At 40.8% G+C, this 17061-nt stretch overlaps 2 protein-coding genes across 2 annotated transcripts; both read left to right on the forward strand.

Moving 5' to 3' along the window:
- Window positions 1-235: 235 nt before the first annotated feature.
- On the forward strand, window positions 236-3197 carry LOC109990695 (oocyte zinc finger protein XlCOF6.1-like). Its single transcript, XM_020642911.3, has 2 exons — window positions 236-733; window positions 1562-3197. The coding sequence occupies exons 1-2, from the start codon at window positions 571-573 to the stop codon at window positions 2500-2502; spliced, it is 1104 nt and encodes a 367-aa protein (XP_020498567.2). The 5' UTR covers window positions 236-570; the 3' UTR covers window positions 2503-3197.
- Window positions 3198-4017: 820 nt separating this feature from the next.
- dna2 (DNA replication helicase/nuclease 2) lies at window positions 4018-16586 on the forward strand. The gene is made up of 25 exons (XM_020652122.3): window positions 4018-4571; window positions 4918-4974; window positions 5433-6249; window positions 6623-6737; window positions 6847-6996; window positions 7468-7651; window positions 7995-8143; window positions 8706-8828; window positions 9082-9328; window positions 9498-9612; window positions 9749-9905; window positions 10127-10318; window positions 10440-10682; window positions 10797-10910; window positions 11010-11119; window positions 11372-11481; window positions 12814-12942; window positions 13209-13301; window positions 13511-13704; window positions 13949-14038; window positions 14782-14995; window positions 15359-15448; window positions 15617-15802; window positions 15920-16066; window positions 16374-16586. The coding sequence occupies exons 1-25, from the start codon at window positions 4542-4544 to the stop codon at window positions 16425-16427; spliced, it is 4110 nt and encodes a 1369-aa protein (XP_020507778.2). The 5' UTR covers window positions 4018-4541; the 3' UTR covers window positions 16428-16586.
- The last annotated feature ends 475 nt before the right edge of the window (window positions 16587-17061 follow it).

Consider the following 17061-nt stretch of genomic DNA (forward strand, 5'->3'; position numbering starts at 1 on the left):
ATTTTATCCTTTAAAATGTTCACATTAGCTCTAAACTGCAACAGAAGTTTACTTCTGACCTGATAAAAACGCGCAAATTACCTTGAAAAGTTATCTCATTATGTTGTGAATTCATCTGGTCTGACTTCAGTGATTCCTTTATTGGCCAGTGGGTGGCAGCAAAGCTCTATCTTTCAGAAGTACTGAGCCTTTGTTGCCACGTCCGTTTATTATAAGCGCCTTTGTTCAGTGGGTTGCTTGTTATTCGGGCAATTGCACTTAACGTTTTGCCTGAATTTGAACCCAATTAAAGCCTTAATTAAAAATGAGGAAGTTGTGTTCATTGTCAGCTGATGTAGCCTAATACAGTAGTCCAAATTGACCAGTTTCTTGTCAGCCTACTTTAAAAACATTTACATTTTCTATTTCATTTTCTATTAATAAATTCATTTGAATTACGGAGGAGGGTAGCATTACATCTTGTAGCGTACAGCCTGCTGGATTTCCATTAGAAGAAGAAGAAGCTAACCGGTCCAGTCTACTGTAAGCCAGTCAGGAAAGGACTCCAAAGCTCCCCAATCAACCGCGGAAATGTTCAAAACAGAGAAACTAAGAGCTTTGATTTATGACCGACTGACGGCGGCTGCTGAGGAGATTTTCAGTTTGTTTGAGGAAACTCTGAAGGACTACGAGGAGACAGTTTTACATTCAAAGCAGGAGGAAGAACAAGAAGGAAGACTGGTTGAGTGGCAAGGTAACTTCACTCAGGTTATGAACATATAGCACAGGACTCAAACTGTGGACTCATGTATTCAGTGTTTTATCTTTGTAAGTACTCTGGAGCTTTCAGTCTCCCTGACAGCTTCCTAAATAAACAGGAGACACACAGTGTGTCCATTTTGCATCCCTTAAGGGAGGGGGATGCAAAATGGCTGTCACTCACAATCACAAGTGGCATTAAACGTTTTTATGTCTTCACAAGTTGCCGAATAAACGAATTAATGAGAAATATGGCCGCAGGGTTTGTATCTCATTCTCAAAAGCATCACCTTCATCCTTTCTCTTCCACCTCTGTTCACCTCCTGAGAGGTCAGAGGAGATGAAGGATGAGTGGAGAGAAAGAAGATGGGACATTAAGGCTGTTTGATTTGCTGTTTGTTGTCATTAGGAGATATTTATAAGTAGCCTATGATCTCCTTATTATAAAAAATAAGTGTTTGTGGATGCACAGCATACATTGTTATTAGTATAAAATATCTCCCTTTGTTTATCTAACACTTATTGATGTGTGGTGGCTAAAGAAGGTCTAATTAACATTGATAAGATGGTTATACACATATATGTACAAATAATCATTTCCACAAAGTCAAATTAAACAGGCTCGTTGTGAATCTAATATGCTGAAGCTACAGTTCAGAAACATACAGCGACAAATGTTTTTCTGATCATTTGACCTCCATCACACTGGTGTGCAGTTTGGTTTGATACCTCTCTATGTTCCTCTATGCTGTTTTATTGCATGTCATTGTGATGGGATATAAAACAAAGCCTCCTTTTCTTTTCTCTTGTGTGCTTCTGTCAGCACCCCTCCAGCTGTGTGTCCAGGAGGATGATGCTCCCTTTGAGCAGGATCACTGTGGGAGGACTGATCTGTGTGAGAAAGACCAGGAGCCGCTGCAGATTAAAGAAGAAAGAGAGGAGGAACTGTGGGCTGCTCAGAAAAGTGAAAACCAGGAGACTGACACCAAAGACTCTTTGTTCAATATCATTGATGTGCAAAGAAGTGGTGAAGATGGAAACCCGATCATAAATCAAGACTTTCAAAATAAAGGAGAGTCTTTGCCTGGCGACTCATGTGAACAGTTCAAATCTGATCCTAATGTTTTTGTTTCTCAGCCAACCAGTGACTGCCAGACGAGTGGATTCAGTGATGATGAATGGAGAGAGTGTGGAGAATTTAACTCTCGGGGTAAAAGTAAGAAATTACAGCAGACTGGTGAAGCATCGGACAGGCCGTACACCTGCAGCGTTTGCGAAAAGACTTTCAAGATTAAATCTATCCTGACTCGCCATATGAAGACGCACTCAGGAGAGAAACCGCACAGCTGCAGCGTTTGTGGCAAAAGCTTCATCCAGCGCTCGTACCTGCAGACCCACTTGAACTCTCACTCCGGACAAAAGCCGTACACGTGCCGCTTCTGTGGCAGAGGGTTCACACAAGCCGGGAACATGAAGGCCCACATCCGCATCCACACGGGAGAGAAACCCCACAGCTGCTCCGACTGTGGCAAAAGCTTCAGAGAGAAGGCAGATCTGATTAAGCACAGAGTAATTCACAGCGGTGAGAAACCCTACATCTGCACCGTGTGTCATATGAAATTCACAGTTCAGTCTAATCTGACACGCCACATGATGACTCATTCAGGGGAGAGGCCTTTTGGTTGCACCATGTGTGGAAAAAGTTTCTTCCGACGCTCCCATTTAATCATTCATATGAAGACTCACACAAGAGAAAATGTTTAGACTTTAGATATGACTCAGTTTGGTATTAAATCACTTACAAAGCAGAGGGGAATGGTTTTGATCTATAAAGTCTATTTCACCCTTTTGATTGGATTGACATCATGTACAAATCATTTTTTTGACAAGTTGTTAATATATATTTTTGTAATGTACAATGCACACAGAAAGGTGTTAAACTGTTTCCTCTTCTAAGGGACCAACATTTAGTATAGCGTTCAGTAAGGAGAGATTTTTCTAGTGAAATAAAGAAACGGTCATTTTGACCGCCGTCGAACATTATCAGTAGGTCATTGATGTCTTTACATTTATTCACAGATGATTCTTTTTCTCATTTTAACCAAATCCCTTTCAAAAAGTGAAAAGTGTTTGTTGCTAAATCCTCTTGCCAGCCCGCTCAGAGTCTCATAGCTCTGAGCAGCTTCATTCTTCTTATCGATGTAAATCTTTTAGATATGTTTTACTTTTTTTAAAACGCTCTGTTATATCATGAACCAGCTGAGGGACTTTCTTCAAAAAAAAAAAATGATCTGGAGGTCTCATTTTTTGCATTTAAACAACACAGGGCCTGAAAGAGAGGTGTGCTGCCTCCAACCTAAAAGTTGTGATGTATAAAACAAAGCTCAAAGAAGGATGTGTGCACTTGTAAGCCAACTCTGAGCCAGGTGGAGACATATCAGTGGCTGTCTTACACTCTGTCTATGGATTGTGTAAATGAGCAAAGTCTGAAAATAAAGACGACTCTTGCACAATCTTTGCATATCCAAATAATTGGTCCAAATCATAGTGCAGGCTAAGTTCCCCATAACACAACGACATGTATACAATGTTTGTGTTATTCTAGTTACTCATTTACTTATTAAAATGTATTTTGACTAAATTTATTGAATTGAGCAGTGCACATATATCAACTTATCAACAAAACACATCTATGCAAATATGCCGCATTAAGCACAATAGCTAAAACATCAAACTTCTGAATTCAGTCTTTTCTGGTGAATTCATTATTTTCACGGGGGGGAGGGGGACACTTTGCTTTTCTTTGTTTTAACCATACATTGTTTCATAGTGCTTTGCTTTACCTTGAATATTTAGGAGTGTCACAGAATACTGTGCTAAATGTTGTAGGCCTACTAAATTCAGCCTTTTAAGTAGGCTAACTGTTTCCTGATGTGTGTAGTAATAGTCTATGACTTGTTAATGGTTGATGAGATCTTTGCGGAGGTGAAATGATTACTGTTAGACTGTACTATGCAGCAGCTAGCAACCACCATGTAGGTGAGTTTACCGACACTTCATTCCAGGTTTATCCGGCTGAGATGATGGAAGCAATACTTGGGCTTCAGTGGGTGGAAGAAGTGACACCAGACAGTGATGTGACTCTGCAGCAGCTCTATAGTTCACTATGACATTAACTAGAGGGAACTAGGGAGATCAGGAAAGATAGAATAGCTTACTTAGTAAGAACTGACTAATATAGAATACAGTCTATAGCCTATATGCATATTTTTGTAGGCCTACATGCTTATAGAACAGGAATACATGTGTTATTTATTTAATTACATTTTTATTTCACCCATTATAATTATTTTATTATAATTATTATTGTTCTTGTTAGTGTATTTTAATCTTATAAAACTGGATCCCGTTACTGTTCTCCGCCAAAATAAAATAATGAGAAGAAGGCGGACGTGAATTGACGTCACTTCCGTTGCGCGAAACTAAAACTTTGGCGCCGCAGACTTGAAATCATCTTGATAACACTGGAGGAATAAGCAGAAAGCCCGTAGAAAAAAAATGAATCAAACATTGAATTAGGTCCGTAGTGTCGGCAGGGAGGTAACATTAGCTATCGCTGTTACGGAAGTTAATAATACTGATCGTGAAGATGAACTCTTTTCGGATATCTGTGATGTTAGCTGTCAGGTAGCTACAATATCGGGTTGTCAGCTGAAACGTTATCGCTAATGATCCTCTTAGAGACGAGCTTGCCGTCGGGTAGTAATTGCTTATAAATACACACACCTGCAACCAGACTCACCATGAACAAGACCAAGATAAAGAAATCAAAGGTGAGCTCAGCAGGTTTCCCTTTACATTTGTTTTTGTTTGAGAGTGACACAGGTTGTACCAGAGTGCAGATGTATCCTCCTTTAGTGTGTTACTGCCTCTTGGTGACTAAGCAGTGTGTTTGTCCTTCAGGTTTAATTGATTCAGCCAATGCAGCCATCTGTTCTTTATCTAGTCAAACAAGTGAAAAACTATCTTTCCTAACACTAATGTATTTATACTTCCTGACTTCACGTTTCACTTCAAGCTGTTTCAGATATTGATAAATATGAATGTTGTTATTTTGAATCAGAATGAAAAATGAAGTAAAAAAAAAGCATCTGGGACATATGTTGAAATGTTTGTCAGGTACCTGGAGGACAGAAGAACATCTCATCCTTCTTCTCCTCTCAAAACCACCACATGGTACATTTTATTACTTATTTAAATATCTCTGTTTCTTTTCCTTTCATTACTGTCTAATACCTACTTGCTCTGCATAGGCTGGTCAAAAAAGTAAAATAATAATGTTAAACTACATTATTTGTAATTGAGACGAATGAGTCATTTGATTTGACAGATAATTAACTGTACTGCTATTTTTGTTACTAATAATGTTACATCCTATTATTTTTAGTGAACACATTTGTGTTTGCTTTTCATCTTATGCATGCTATCTCTTCTATATCATTTCTTGGCTCTTTCCACCTCTTCTGTTTTAATTTACTTTCCAGTGTGTTTTTTTTCTTGTTTTCTGCATTTCTTCTGGTATTTATTGAAACAACTCTTCACTAATGACTTTAATGTTATGCTCTAAAAGTGTTATATCTCTGTGGTTCTTCTTTATGGACTCGCTATCTGGCACTGGCATTGCTTTCTACAAGACTGAACCTCAGATCAAACGGGGCCAAACCTCAACAATCGGACCCCAATCCCCCGTAAAGAGGAGTATCCTTGGGGACCTTGAAAATCTCCTGCCCTCCTCACCAGATCTTCTCCTCTCTGTGCCTGAGACCCCCAACAGTCAGATCAGACCTGCTTCTTCTTCATCCATTGTTCCCTGTCGCCTGAGTCCTGTGCCCCGCAGAGAGGGGATATGCTTGGAGAAGCTTGGCCAGCTGTCCCCTATCTGTCGTAGTCCTCGCTCCAAAGGGCAGGTTGTTCGGAGAGTAAAGACTGAGGAGGAAACAAAAATGAAGAGACAAGAGGGATGTTCTAGCTCCTCAAAAAGGCTCTTCAGCCCTTCACATGAGTCCCGCGATGCAAAAAGACCAAGAACCTCCAATTCACCCGCACAAATAACTCCACTCACCCCCATCGGCAGCAACTTGAAGGTGACGAGGCCTGTGATTGGTCCTCTAAAGACACCTGTTTTCTCCTGTAACCAGTCAGAGGGTCGACAGAAAAATCAACAAGAAGAGGAAGGAAAGAAGGAAAACAACTCTGGTTTCACTGTGATATCAGAGCAGAAGATATCTGAACTGAAAGCCAATGAAAATCCACAAACTGGTCTGGTTAAGTATACTCGCAGTCTGACTGCCCAACCAGGGACACAAACAGCTGCAGCGAAGAGAAATTCAATCAGCGCAAAGACCGACCTCAACAAAAAGGAAGAGGAGACCGAGGCTGTTAGAACAGCAGTGACATCATCAAAAGGAGACAGGGACAAAGTGGCATCATCAGTTCAGGAACGAGGGGAAGGTACATTGATATATTTTGATGCCTTTTAATCAAATATTACACAACTTTGACTAAAAATAAAACATTGGCGGGTCTTTTTTTTTTTCTTTTTACACCCTGCTTTGATGAATCTTTAATCCAAAACCACTGATTTCACGAGCATTAGCATCCATGCACCACAAAGTGTTTGTGTTATGCACTCACACATACACACACGCTTTCATCTTGCTTGTAATGCAGCCTTATAAGAAAAAGTAAATGTTGCATCATGATGTCAATAATACAGATACACAAAGTCATATTTTTTTTTTTAATGCATCACTTTCTGTACCTGTTGCTTTTGATCTCCTCTTTAATTATTATTTTGTTACTCCTCCCACACAAAAACAAACAGTAATGGTGTCAGCGTGTCCTGATGAAGAGGAGCTGGACGAGAGCTGGTTTGCAGACCAGATGGATCATAATGAAGGACCTGTCAGAAGGATGGAGGATAAACCTAAAAAACACCAGTAAGAAGCACATGAACTAACTAACTTAGAGAACAGTTTGTTCAGGTTGGCCGCTAACAAATGAGCTTTAATGAAAGGAGGTGTGTTCAAATCCTCTTTGTCCCCACAGTAAGGTGCCTGATCATGTCATCCTCTCTGGAGGCCTCAACAACCGCTACTGGGTTTTAGACATTGAGGAGAGGCCTGGCTGTAAAACGCTGACCATCTCATGCTCCAAATCTCTACATCCCACTGAGACGTGTGTGCTGAAGGATGGATGGTAATGCTGCATTTTGGGATCCGCTGTATTTTACATAATGCTACATATTTTCTCATTTTTATCCTCATGTGTACCACATTCTCCCCTTCAGGGGCCATAAGCAGCCCATATTTCATTCCCACACTGTGCAATTGTCATTTCAAAATATATCTGTATTTGCATCAGCAATCAGCCAAATGAGCTTCAAAATATCAGAGGGTAAAAATAAAAATAAACTAACATCCCCCAAAGCTAGTTCGCTGCTTGAGAAGGTAAAGGATGTAAACAGTTATTTACGGAGTGCCTTGTTTCCGTACCCCTTTACGTTGTCATATGTTGCTCCTGTATATGTGTAGATTTCTATGATTAATGCGAGTGTCTGATGAAATAAGCATCTGTAGTTTTGTGTGTTTAAGTATAGGTCTTCAATCCACATTTATGTACGTCTCAGCCCTTTGCATGCCTATTCATTGATTCTGTGAGTGTTTCCAGGGAGATGACGCCCGTCTGTCGTGGTGATGTGGTGCATCTGGAGGGCCGTGGTGATGGTGGGTCCTGGTCAGTAGACAGGGAGCAGGGCTTCCTGATTTTACTACCCGACAGTCTCATCTCAGGAACCAGCATCTCCAGCTCCATCCGCTGCATGAGGCGAGCAGTGCTGGGAGATATGTTCAAGGTGAAGGCTGTACACAAAATGAATTTAACGCCCTGATTGTTTATGTTGGTTGTTGTGTGTTTTTGTCCGACATCTGAAGGGGACTGAAAACTCTGCACTTTGTGAACGCTGACTTTAACTTTCAGATTAATGGCATCACACTCATGCACACTAATGAGACTGCCACATTCAATGTCATAATCTTCAACTTAAACTTTAAAAAATGTGTTTCATTGGACTTTTTCAGGGTTTTATTTCAAAAGTGGGATGTTGGTGCATACATTTACACTACTTTACAGAACACTTTAAACACACAGTGCTAAACTTTAATCTGCCCCTGTTCCGTCTGTTTGCTGTGTTGCAGAGTTTTGATGGCGGCTCCAAACAAATGCTGAACGGCACCATTGTCCATGAAGTCTTCCAGAGAGCAGCTAGAGCGAAAGATTTTTCTTTGGAGGGGCTGTCTAAGCTGGCTGAGCAGGCCCTGCATAGTCCTCAGTACCTAGGAGACATGTGAGTGGTTAGAATTTAAAGTACACGGTGCTGCAGAGCCTTTCCTTTCTGGGATGAAACATGATGATGTTCAGAAGAGAGCACTCATCAAGAAGCTCTGTTGTGTGTTGCAGGGTGATGTTTCACATTTTCTCTTTGGCTTAGTCCAGTTGTGTGTTTTTAGGGGTGTAACACACACACACACACTTTGCACTAGTTCAGTACAACAGGAATAAAACGACAATGCATAATTCTATATTTTTCTAATTCGTTTAGAACCGACAGTAGTAGTTTTCTATCTTTTGACATTTAGAACGACCTGCAGTAGTTGCTACAGCCCGTAGTATATTAAACACACAGGAGAGAAAAGCAAAACAAAAATGATGCAACACAAAAAGGAATAACTCCTGATTTGAAAATATGAAAAACATTTAAAGTACAATATAAGACAGTGTGTGCCTTAAGAAGATTTTTCATATTCATGATTAACTTGTCTGTGAGGTTATTATGCACCGTGACTTGTTTGGGATGCATATCAACACTGTTACACGCCTTGTGTTTTATGTTTTCTTTGTGTTTTTAGGTACAGTTTGGGTGTTAGCCAGGAAGAGATGAAGCAGGAGCTGCATGATTATCTGCCCTCACTGGAGCATTGGGCGAAGGATTACCTCAACTCCCCAACACCAAAAGCTATCAGCCTCAAAATGTACACACACACACACACACACACACACACACTACCACAGTCCTACGGATTTGATTATGAGTTATAAACAAAGTTTCAGTGAGACTGCTGTCCAACTGATAATCAGTGTAATGAATTTGATCTTACTTTTTCTTGATTTGAGTGAAGTGCAATCACAAGTATGCAGTAAAGAGTGACACATTTTTATCACCTGTCATACATAATAACTGAAAATACAGTGTGTGAGATTTGATCTCTGTTTCAAACACTTCAGTCCAAGCAGCAGCAGAGCTCCTAGCAGGGGTCAGGACTCAGCCACAGTGGTCACAGTCACAGAGCTGGCTGACATAGAGGAGAATGTGTGGTCACCCAGATTTGGTCTGAAGGGGAAAATCGATGTGACTGCACGGGTTCAAATCCAAAGGCCACGAAACGGTACTCACAGAACGCTGGAGGAGAGGACTGTCCCTCTGGAGCTGAAAACTGGACGGGAGTCAAATTCTATAGAGCATCGCAGTCAGGTTGGTAGACCACGGTGTGCTCAGCTCGAGACACACACACACACACACACACACACACATACAGACTGGTGAAAGACAGGTTTTTAAATAATCAAGGCACATTTATTTGATTGAGGTGCCCAGGTAACTTTTGCCTTTAGATGCCCACACATGTTTTTCCTATGTGTAGGTGATTCTTTACACTCTGATGAGCCTGGAGAGATACAACTCTGAAGCTGGCTTCCTGCTTTACCTCAAAACTGGCAACATGCACCCTGTAGTGGCCAGTCACATGGACCGCAGAGGTGAGCCATACATGCGTGTCTAACCAACCTGTTATTTAAAATGAAAAAGATTACTCTTATCACTTTAAATGGTGGAAATGTGTTTATCTTTTGTGATTCAACATGCGATGACCCATTGTGTCCGCTTCTCATTTAGAGCTACTGAAGCTGAGGAACACCTTGGTTCATCACATTCACAACTGTGTGGAGAAGGAAGTGAAACAAAGTCGTTTGTCGCGACTTCCTGACATCCTGACAAACAGACAAACCTGCCAGTACTGTCCACAGAGGAGGAACTGTGCTTTATATGAGAGGTAACCCACTGCTGAAACAATGGAAAACTCTAGCATTAAAATTGATATCTCACCTCTATCAGCTTGCATACCCAACTTTATAAAATCAAATATGAATGCAGAGTCCTGAGAAAATACTTTAAATGGTCAGACCAGACACCAGTCCCTCTCTTTGTCTTAGTGAGTATTTCTGATTGACCCTGACCTCCCCTTTTTTCCACCTGCCCTCTCTCTTCATCCAGGGCGATGGGTAGCAGCTCTGCAGATGCTGTTGAGGATGTTGTGCGTGACTTCTTGCAGCAGGAGACAGGCCACCTGATTCCACAACATCTAAACTACTTTTCCCATTGGCTGCTGCTCTGCTGCCTCGAGGCTGGAACCATGGAGACCAAGAGTGGCAGAAAGCGTGTGTGGCTCCAGACAGCTGAGGAGAGGTAAGATGCCGGTCTCTAATATGTAGACACCTGGAGTCTTCCATTTTACACTCATTGTATTCAACACTTTGAGTGTGCACCTGTTGACTTTAAATTCTCATATTTTATCCTGTGGTATTAGTGAGAAGAGTGGGAGCTGTTTGGGGAACGTGCAGCTGAGCGGTGCAGTCACTGTGCAGTCTGACGGGGTTTTCCTCCATCGTTTCCAGCGGAGCAGTGCAGTTCAACAGAAGGGTTTGACTAACAGCGGTTTGGCTAGTGGGGATCGTATTGTTGTTAGCGACCAGGAAGGTCGACTGGTTGGTTTGGCAACAGGATACCTGTCTGAAGTCAGCAGAACATCAGTCAGCTGCACCCTGGACAGGTGAAAGTTAACCCACATACACTTGCAGAAATGTAGTGGACAGTGATTTGTTTGGACTTTGTCAATGACAATATCCCGATTTGTAACGATTTTGTTGTGAAATGTGTGTTACAGAGATTTGTCAAAGTTCAGTGGTGTGTTGTTTCGATTGGATGGTGACGAAGGCGTGGTGGGCCTCAGCACTCATCTAACCAACCTCTCCAGACTGATGGAAAACTGCCAGGATAGGTATAGTCAATAACGTGTATGTTATAGTAAAACAAACGTATCATGGGAAAACGGTTGATGGTTAAAAATCTTAATGTTTGGTCTCGTGTGACTGTGCAGTGATCGTCTAAGGGAGCTGATTGTTGACCTTCGTCCTCCAACGTTTATTTCAAACCTCAGTTCTGTGTTGCCAAGAGATGCCAAAGACATCGTGGCCAACATCCTCAAAGGTGATAAAGTTTCTCTGCACTTTTTTTTTTTTTACCCATTTACTAATCACTCTTATTAACTTCCTTATGCTCCTACAGAAATTCAGGTTTGTTTTACTTACTGTTAATGTCGGCCATATTGCTATAAATGACCAATTTTATTGATTAAAATTACTAGAAGTTTATTTTTTTTAAATCATTAATAAAAACGTTTCATGTCCATAACTTTCTTATGTGACTTCTGATGACTTGTGTCATTTCATGGATTTGTAGGTCTCAACAAACCCCAGAAGCAGGCCATGAAGAAGGTGCTGTTATCCAAAGACTACACGCTGATTGTTGGCATGCCAGGCACAGGCAAAACCACCACCATCTGCACCCTGGTAACCGTCTTACTATGATCTCAAAAACTCACCTTAGTCATAAAAAGTTAAAAAAAATCATCAATGAGGGAGGTGATTCTTCAGGACTTTGTGGCCTGAAATATTTGCTCGTGAGAAGGACAGCCCATGTACATTAACAGCCTCCTATAAATGCCAACAGTTTCTAGTAGGCATGTAAAGATTAATCGCGAGGCAGTTAAAAATCGATTCAAAGGTGTCAAGGTTCACATCGGTACTCTGAAAAACGAATCGCAGTTATTTAATTTTGTTTTCTATATAGCACCAGATCACAACAGAAGTCATAAGGATAACTTTCCTATAGAACAGGTCTAGACTTTTCTGGGGATGTCTCCCTCTGCTGTTACTCAGGGGACGCGCTGTGAGCAGCATGCTGTATTCAGGGGTGCTCTGACAATGAGAGATGCATTCAGGTGCGCTCAGAAACGGGAGATGCGGGAACAAAAATTTAAGCTGTACAGACCGTTACATGTTCAAATAAGATGTCGCAGATGTCCTTCCCATTCCTGATCACATGTTTGTATCTTTATGTCAAAATTACACTATCCATTTAACATCGCAACATCAAGTACATTAACTTAATGGTTTCCCACTACAATGATGGTCTTCATAGCCTCTTAAATGCCCTGGCTCCCTTTTTAAAAACCCGGACTGTTTCCTTCACCCACTCTGCTCCATGGTTTATGCCTGAACTCTGCCAACTTAAAACAAAAGGCCGTCTCCTGGAACGTCTCTACAAGAAAACTGGACTTGTTATTCACATAGAAATATACAATAACCACATTCTCCATTAAAAGGACAGTCTCTCTACAGCCAAATCAACTCATTACGCAGGTATCATCAGCTCAGGTGAAGAGAATATAAGGATTCTCTTCTCCATGGCCAACAAAATACATTGACCACCGGACTCTCTTGCTCCTCATCTGTACTCAACCGCTTATTGTAACTCTCTGATGTCATTTTTTATTGCCAAAGTAGACAAGATTCACCAGCACCTGACTCCTAACATCTCACCTCTCCCAGTCTTCTTACCCCCTCTCTCTCACACACTTTCAAGTTTCAAACTTCCTTCTCTTGTTGAAATATTTGACCTCATTCGGAAATCAAAGCCATCTACCTGTCTATTAGACCCTCTTCCTACTGTACTGGTTAAAGCCTGCTTACCCCTTTTGTCTTCCCTGATAATTGTCATCGTACATTCCTCCCTCACCTCTGGTCTTGTTCCCATTTCTTTCAAATCAGCTGCAATAACCCTTATACTTAAGAAACCTGGTGCAGGCTCAAACTTTGTCTTTCCCTGTATTTGTCTTGCAGGTTCGAATCCTTCACGCCTGTGGGTTCAGTGTGTTGCTGACCAGCTACACACACTCTGCTGTGGACAACATCCTGCTGAAGCTGAAGAGGTTCCGGGTTGGGTTCCTGCGTCTCGGGCAGGGGCAGAAGGTGAGCTGTTGTTGACATTGGTATTCAAAAAGTAAAGGAAATAACTATTCACTTCCAAAATGTATTTCATAACATGGACTTTAAAAAGCTATTTTAGCAACTAAAGCTATCCTGAGTATAACAAAAATCACTTAAATATCTTAGTTCCATAATCATTTGAAGTTGAAAAATAAGTTCACATCAAGTCTAGATCTCTTGTTTTGTTCCTCAGTGTTTGCCACTCTGAACCTCTCTGATTTCTCTTTTGCTTTCTGACACCTTTTCAGGTTCATCCCGACATTCGGCCTTACACAGAGGAAAGTTTGAGGAAAAAGGGAGTTCACACACTGTCAGAGTTGGAGCAGCTTTACAACAAGGAGGTGAGGAGTAAATATTCAGCATATCATTGCCACAGCTTCAGACTTTTCCTGATTGATATACAAATGTGCCAGGCTTTTTAAATGTTGAAATCTGATCTCAAACTTGCTATTATTATAAAGATATGTAACATGTAAATCTTTGAACTTAAAACTTCTAAATGAAAAAATGTAACATCAACAACCCAATTCTGCTCCTCTCTCTTTTCCAGCTGGTTGTGGGAACCACCTGTATGGGCATCAAACATCCCATTTTCACCCGCCGACGCTTTGATTACTGCATCGTAGATGAAGCTTCACAGATCAGCCAGCCAATCTGCGTGGGACCCCTCTGCTACGCCAAGAGATTTGTCCTGGTCGGGGATCATCAACAGCTGCCACCAATAGTGCAAAATCAGGAAGCTAGGTAAAGTATGTGTTTGTGTAAAAAAAAAAAAAAAAAAACATGTTCATATTTCTACAAATCGAAATGAATAACTTTAAGTTGTTTTTCTTGTTGAGGGTCAACCACAAAACCCTGCTCATAAGTGTCTGTTTAAATTCAAGGTTTAGCATGTAGCTAATATTGTAGCTTCAGTTTGATTTGTAATGCTAAATAAGAGAGAGTCATTAGTAAGAGCAGTTGTATGTTTCTTTATGTTTTCCTGCAGGTCACTTGGGATGGATGAAAGTCTGTTTAAGCGACTGGAGCTCCATAGTGAAGCAGTGGTCCAACTGAATGTGCAGTACAGGATGAACAGGTAAACCTTCTAAACACACTGACAGTGTCTTTTTATTTTTAACAATATGTTTATTTAGTTTTAAAAACATTTTAAAGACACACAATTACAAGTAGATAAATCTACCACTGTTTTTCAAAGTTAATGCTATTGTTCTTTTAGCCTGCAATATGCAGAGGTCTACAAAGACCCGGGTCAGACTACGTCCTTTTGGGTAGATACCAAGAAGAAAAAAACTTAGGTTCTACAACTAATTGAAATCATAACAACTACTGCATTACACTTCTGACTTCATCCCAAAATCCTTTAATTTTTGGACATTTCCATACGCAATGGTAAAATGTACCTTTGTCCTCCCCACACCTGTTACATAGGTCTGGGATGTTGGGGTTAAATTTGTGAAGACTCTCATTAACCAATTGTTAAACATGTGTTAGCTGTTTGAGTCTGTGCTAATGGCAGTGTCTTTTGTTATCAGCTCATCATTAAGGCTCTTCTACCAATACATGAGAACATAAGGCTTCAGTTTGTGTTTGTAAAAAACATTTGGTGACTAAAGCAACACATTAAACTTCATCATATAAACTTTTACTGAATACAATCTGAATTTCCCAGTCCTGCTTTGGCATTACAGAAAAATCTTAACTCTATCGACATGACAAATGCATAACAAGATGGTAAGACTCAGAAGCATTGCCCCTCCATAATAAAGGGTGTGTGTGTGTGTGTGTGTGTGTGTGTGTGTGTGTGTGTGTGTGTTTTAGGCAGATCATGTCTCTCAGTAACTCCCTGATGTACGAGGGCCGACTGGAGTGCGGCTCCGAGAGGACAGCCGAGGCTCTGCTCACTCTGCCCTTCTTGCTCTCTGTCCAGTCGGAGCTGAGGTCCTGCTCTGACACTGATCCACAGCACGACCTGGCTTGGGTGCAGGCCACGCTGTTGTCTAGCAACCCTGTTTGCTTCCTAGATTGCTCAATGGTTGGTAGAATTTGCATTGCACTACAGGTTTTCTATAAGGTAAAAATGACAGAGAGGTTGGACCTAAAAATTAGAATTCTAAATAAAAGGTTCTAGCTGCTGTGTAAATACAGGTTTCGTTACTGCAGTCAAACATCCACCTCCACAAGTTTGAGTTAAAAGGAAATGTAAAAGTTCAAAAGGAGGTACGTGTTTCAGCTAGTTTTAGCTCAGATGATCTGAAGAGTGTTTATTAGTTCTACTTCTTGTAAAAGGTTAAATATACAAGTTATCTGCTTTACAAATAAGGACATTGTTATAAGTAAAGACTTTAGATGTGTTGTGCTCTTTCATCTTTTTTTTTTTCTCTTCTGCCTGCTTCAGGTGCCAGCACTCGAGTCTGTGGAGCAAGGAGGTGTTAGCAATCACACTGAGGCAGCTCTCATACACAAGTTGCTTTCATTGCTGATAAAGGTATGACATGTTTATAACAGATGTATATTGAAGTGTTTTGTTAAGTCTGGCTTGGTTTTTGTGTGCGTCATGAGTATTTTAATTCAGTGGATAAAAGTAGAAGAGGTGTGAAAACAAAGACATATATGCAGTTGCAGTTTATCGTACTGCTTATTTTTCTCTCTTCAGGCTGGATGTAAACCCAGTGACATAGGTGTCATCGCCCCCTACAGACAGCAGTTAAAGAGCATCTCTGCTCTGCTGCAGTCCTCATCTTTCACTGGTGTGGAGGTGAACACAGTGGACAGATATCAGGGACGAGACAAAAGTCTGATCGTTTTTTCTTTTGTCAGGAGCACTGCAGAGGAGGGACATGTAAGTGTTTCTTGTCTCGTCATGTTTTCTTTTCTTTTTTTTAAACTCCTCTTCCTCCTCCTTTCTTTGTGCTTAATTCTCTGCATGAACAAGCAAATAAACTACTGATTCTCACAGTTAGGAGAACTGTTGAAGGACTGGCGTCGCCTGAATGTGGCCATCACCAGGGCCAAACACAAGCTGCTGATGGTGGGCTCTGCCACAACACTGCGCCGCTACGCTCCTGTGGAGAAACTTCTGAACCATCTCCAGCAGGAGAACATGATATCCTTTAAATACAAGTTAAAAGACGGCGCTGTCACTGAATTTCTTTTTTTCTTTATTGTAATACAAAATATGACACTAAAAGCCATATATTGTTAGATTGGTAACACACTTCTTACTTTGCTACTGTTCTGCAGTTTCATCTTGGCATGCAATTGAATTAAAAGTCTGATGAACAGCAAGTCATCAATGTTTAAACAAATGCTGGACGTGTCTACAAAACTGCTTCAGTGTAACATGTCACTGTCACATTTTTACGTTACATGTATTTAGTGTCTTCAGTTTTTTTCCTTAACGCTAACTTCACATTATTCATCTCCCGCTGGCTGCCCACAAAGCCTTACCGAGCGTGTCCCTGTGATTGAAGTCTGTGAAGACATGCTGCTGTTCCATGATGCCAGTATCTCCTCAGTCTGCAAAAACACTGAATGCCAAGGGTCTGTGATCAAACATAAGAGCATTTATTGTTTTTATTTCTGTCTTTTGGGATAAATAGTCTATTAAAATGCTCTTAATGGAATATGCAAACCTACAATCCCTTCCTATCACCTTATGTCACAGCTCCTCCTGTTATTTAGAGTTCCCCCCTACGAGTGTCACTGGAGATCTACTTAAGGAGACTGTTTCTCCTCTAGGTTTTGTAATAGATAAAAGTCATTATTTTATAAAGAACTCGACATGACTGTTAGCTGAACACTATTTAGCAACTTATGCCATTTCTGCACATTGGCAGATCTACAGACGGTCTGTTTTGACTTGAAAAATGTTCACTGACATGAGTGGAGGCTGAAGGCCAGTCCTCATGAACGTGATCCAAGACTGAACCTCAACAAGCTTTGTGAACGAGAGACCTTCCAGCCACAGCTTTGTACAAAGACGCTTATCAGTTTTCAATGCAAAATACTTGATATTGATGATATGAAATTGAGAAACTAAACGGCTAATGTAGAGTCACACAAGAGTACTTTAAACCTCTGGTACAGCTAAACTGACAC

The sequence above is a fragment of the Labrus bergylta genome, chromosome 3 (genome assembly GCF_963930695.1).
Source record: "Labrus bergylta chromosome 3, fLabBer1.1, whole genome shotgun sequence".
NCBI classification, from domain to species: Eukaryota; Metazoa; Chordata; class Actinopteri; order Labriformes; family Labridae; genus Labrus; species Labrus bergylta.

Coding starts and splice junctions, on each gene's coding strand:
- LOC109990695 (XM_020642911.3), top strand. CDS start 571: ATGTTCAAAACAGAGAAACTAAGAGCTTTGATTTATGACCGACTGACG. Junction 734..1,561: donor AAGACTGGTTGAGTGGCAAG/GTAACTTCACTC, acceptor TGCTTCTGTCAG/CACCCCTCCAGCTGTGTGTC.
- dna2 (XM_020652122.3), top strand. CDS start 4,542: ATGAACAAGACCAAGATAAAGAAATCAAAG. Junction 4,572..4,917: donor CCAAGATAAAGAAATCAAAG/GTGAGCTCAGCA, acceptor AATGTTTGTCAG/GTACCTGGAGGACAGAAGAA. Junction 16,067..16,373: donor ATCTCCAGCAGGAGAACATG/ATATCCTTTAAA, acceptor CGCTAACTTCAC/ATTATTCATCTCCCGCTGGC.